The sequence below is a fragment of the Impatiens glandulifera genome, chromosome 1 (genome assembly GCF_907164915.1).
Source record: "Impatiens glandulifera chromosome 1, dImpGla2.1, whole genome shotgun sequence".
NCBI lineage: Eukaryota > Viridiplantae > Streptophyta > Magnoliopsida > Ericales > Balsaminaceae > Impatiens > Impatiens glandulifera.
In genome coordinates, this window is record NC_061862.1 from 28,558,604 (window position 1) to 28,561,017 (window position 2,414).

General features: G+C 37.0%; 1 protein-coding gene across 1 annotated transcript; it reads right to left on the reverse strand.

Annotated features, from left to right (window-relative positions):
• Positions 1-358: 358 nt before the first annotated feature.
• On the reverse strand, positions 359-1,860 carry LOC124921513 (DNA damage-repair/toleration protein DRT100). The gene has a single exon (XM_047462186.1). The coding sequence runs from the start codon at positions 1,811-1,813 to the stop codon at positions 710-712; it is 1,104 nt and encodes a 367-aa protein (XP_047318142.1). The 5' UTR covers positions 1,814-1,860; the 3' UTR covers positions 359-709.
• Positions 1,861-2,414: the final 554 nt, after the last annotated feature.

A 2,414-nucleotide genomic window follows, 5' to 3' on the forward strand; every position in this document is an offset into this window, starting at 1 on the left:
TTTCCCTTAAATAAAATAAAAAAGAATTATGTAAAAATAAATTTACATTGTTTGGAAATGCGTGCTGAGTTTAAGTGATTCTTTTTTAATTAACTTAAATTTATTTTATTTATTTATTAATATCTTATTGAGTTGTTAATTTAAATTAAATAATGTTATAAAATATATATTAACAAATTTAATTCTATGTGTATCCAAATAAGATCATTATAATTTATGCATTAAATAAAGGATTATAATATTTTTCTCAAATTTTTATTGTTCTCTTAATTTGATATGTATTGAGAGAAGTCTAAGTGAAAATTGATTAAGACAACCAAACTAAGATATGAAAATGTAAATTTAACAAACATCTTAATACAACTTAATATAGTATATATATAATATAAGCTTCTCAATTCAATATAATAATAATAATAATACATATGAAAGACGACTGATCAATGAGAATCAGACTGTTAAGTCACCATCTGAAAATGCATTGACCTAATTCTCCCCTTTCTTCACCAATGACTCTGTCATCTGTCATCCCCATCATGGGCCATGAAGACCCAAATGAAGAAGATGAAGAAGAAGAAGATTAGTTACGTGCATGAATCTCCACTTGATTGATTGGAGACTACATACTTTATGACACAAACCCCATAGTAATTAATAATTACCCCCACTTGTTTAACAACTCTAAATTACATCCTTAATTAATCCTTAATTAACATTGTTTGATCAGAGGTTTCCCACACAAGCAATCATTGTACACAAACGACGACGCTTCAAGATGATCAAACGGAGATCCCGTCGGTATCTTCCCACACAGATGATTATGACTCACATCCAGATGTCCAATAAACGTCGCCTTCGATATCGACGCCGGAAAATTCCCCCGGAGACGATTATACGCCAGATCTATCGCCGTAAAGTACGACCTCGGACCAAACGTATCCGGTATCGTACCTTCCAGATTGTTCATGCTCAGATTCAAACTACTAATTGTCGAATTCATCAACGTCACCGGGATCTGGCCGCCGATCCCGTTCCCGTCGAGATTCAATGTAGCAAGAACCGCCATTTTGCCTAACCCATCTGGAATTGGACCGGAAATCTTGTTGAAAGAGAGATCTAAATCGGCGAGTCGGTAGATGTAAGAGACGGTTACTGGGATTTGACCGGTTAATCGGTTTCGACTGAGTAAAGCTCTGCTCAGCATCCTCAGTTTTCCGAAGTTGATTGGAATGGTGCCGGAAATCTGGTTATTACGGATATCGAGATGCATTAAGGATGATAGGTTAGTAATTGAACGGGGAATGGTCCCGGATAAAGAGTTGTCGGCGACGTTTAAGACGGTGAGGTGAGTAAGAAGGCCAATGTCGGAGGGGATTTCGCCGGTGAGTTTGTTTCCTATTAGATCGAGGATTCTTAAGAAAGGAAGGTATGCGATGCAGGAAGGTATTGGGCCGGAGATTCCTTTCCAATCGGCGATTGTGATAGAGGAGAGATGATTGAGGCGACAAATAGCGGGAGAAATCGAACCGGTCATGAATCCGGTTCGATGGGCTCGTTCGAAGATTGGATCTTCGGATTCGCCGCGTAGGTTAATGTCGGCTATGCGGCGGGTGACGGTGTCGCAGATGACGCCGTACCAGTTGTGGCAACAGTCTGGTCCGGTCCAGGAGTTGAATATGCCTAGGTAGGGTTCGTGGAGAGCGGCTCGGAAGGTTAGTAGAGCTTGGCGGTCGGAAGGAAGACATGAGTTGACGGCGGTGGAAAGGAAAAGAAATGTCACAAATGTGACATATGATTTAATGCTGGAAAACATTTTTTTCTTTCTCACTAATCTCTATGTAGATATGAATAACACATGCACTTGAATAGGGTGGTACTTATACTAATATATATGTTGAGAAACTTAAAAGAGAATGCCATGTGAAGAGAGGATCTACTATACTCATAGATAAGGATGCCGCCAACATTCACCATCAATCTACAATTACAAATCCACCCTTACATCTACAATAGTCTCAACATCTAAAATTAGTATTCCTTTTTTTTATTATTAATTCTCTCAAAATATTGATCAATATCAAGCTTGGTTTTAAAAGATTTAAATTATAAAAAAAATCTCAAATTATGATTTAACTTTAACTTTAAAAGATGTTTAATGATACTTAAAAGTTGTAATGTTCTTGTGTTAAAGAGGAAAGGGTTTTAGGGAAAAGAAACAAAATTTATATACCGAAATGGGTCTTTTGGGTTGGCGGTGGGTTTTTCCTGGTTCATGTGTGGGCCGATTTTTATTTATTTTTTTAATTAAAGAAGAACTAGAATGACACTCCAAGTAACGGTCCACATAAAATGTGGCCATAAGAGGTCTGACTAATCTGTATTAAACTCGCTAAGACACTTCAAATGATAAGCGT

Excerpts from the sequence above, each read along its gene's own strand:
- LOC124921513 (XM_047462186.1), bottom strand. The coding sequence starts at position 1,813 with ATGTTTTCCAGCATTAAATCATATGTCACATTTGTGACATTTCTTTTC.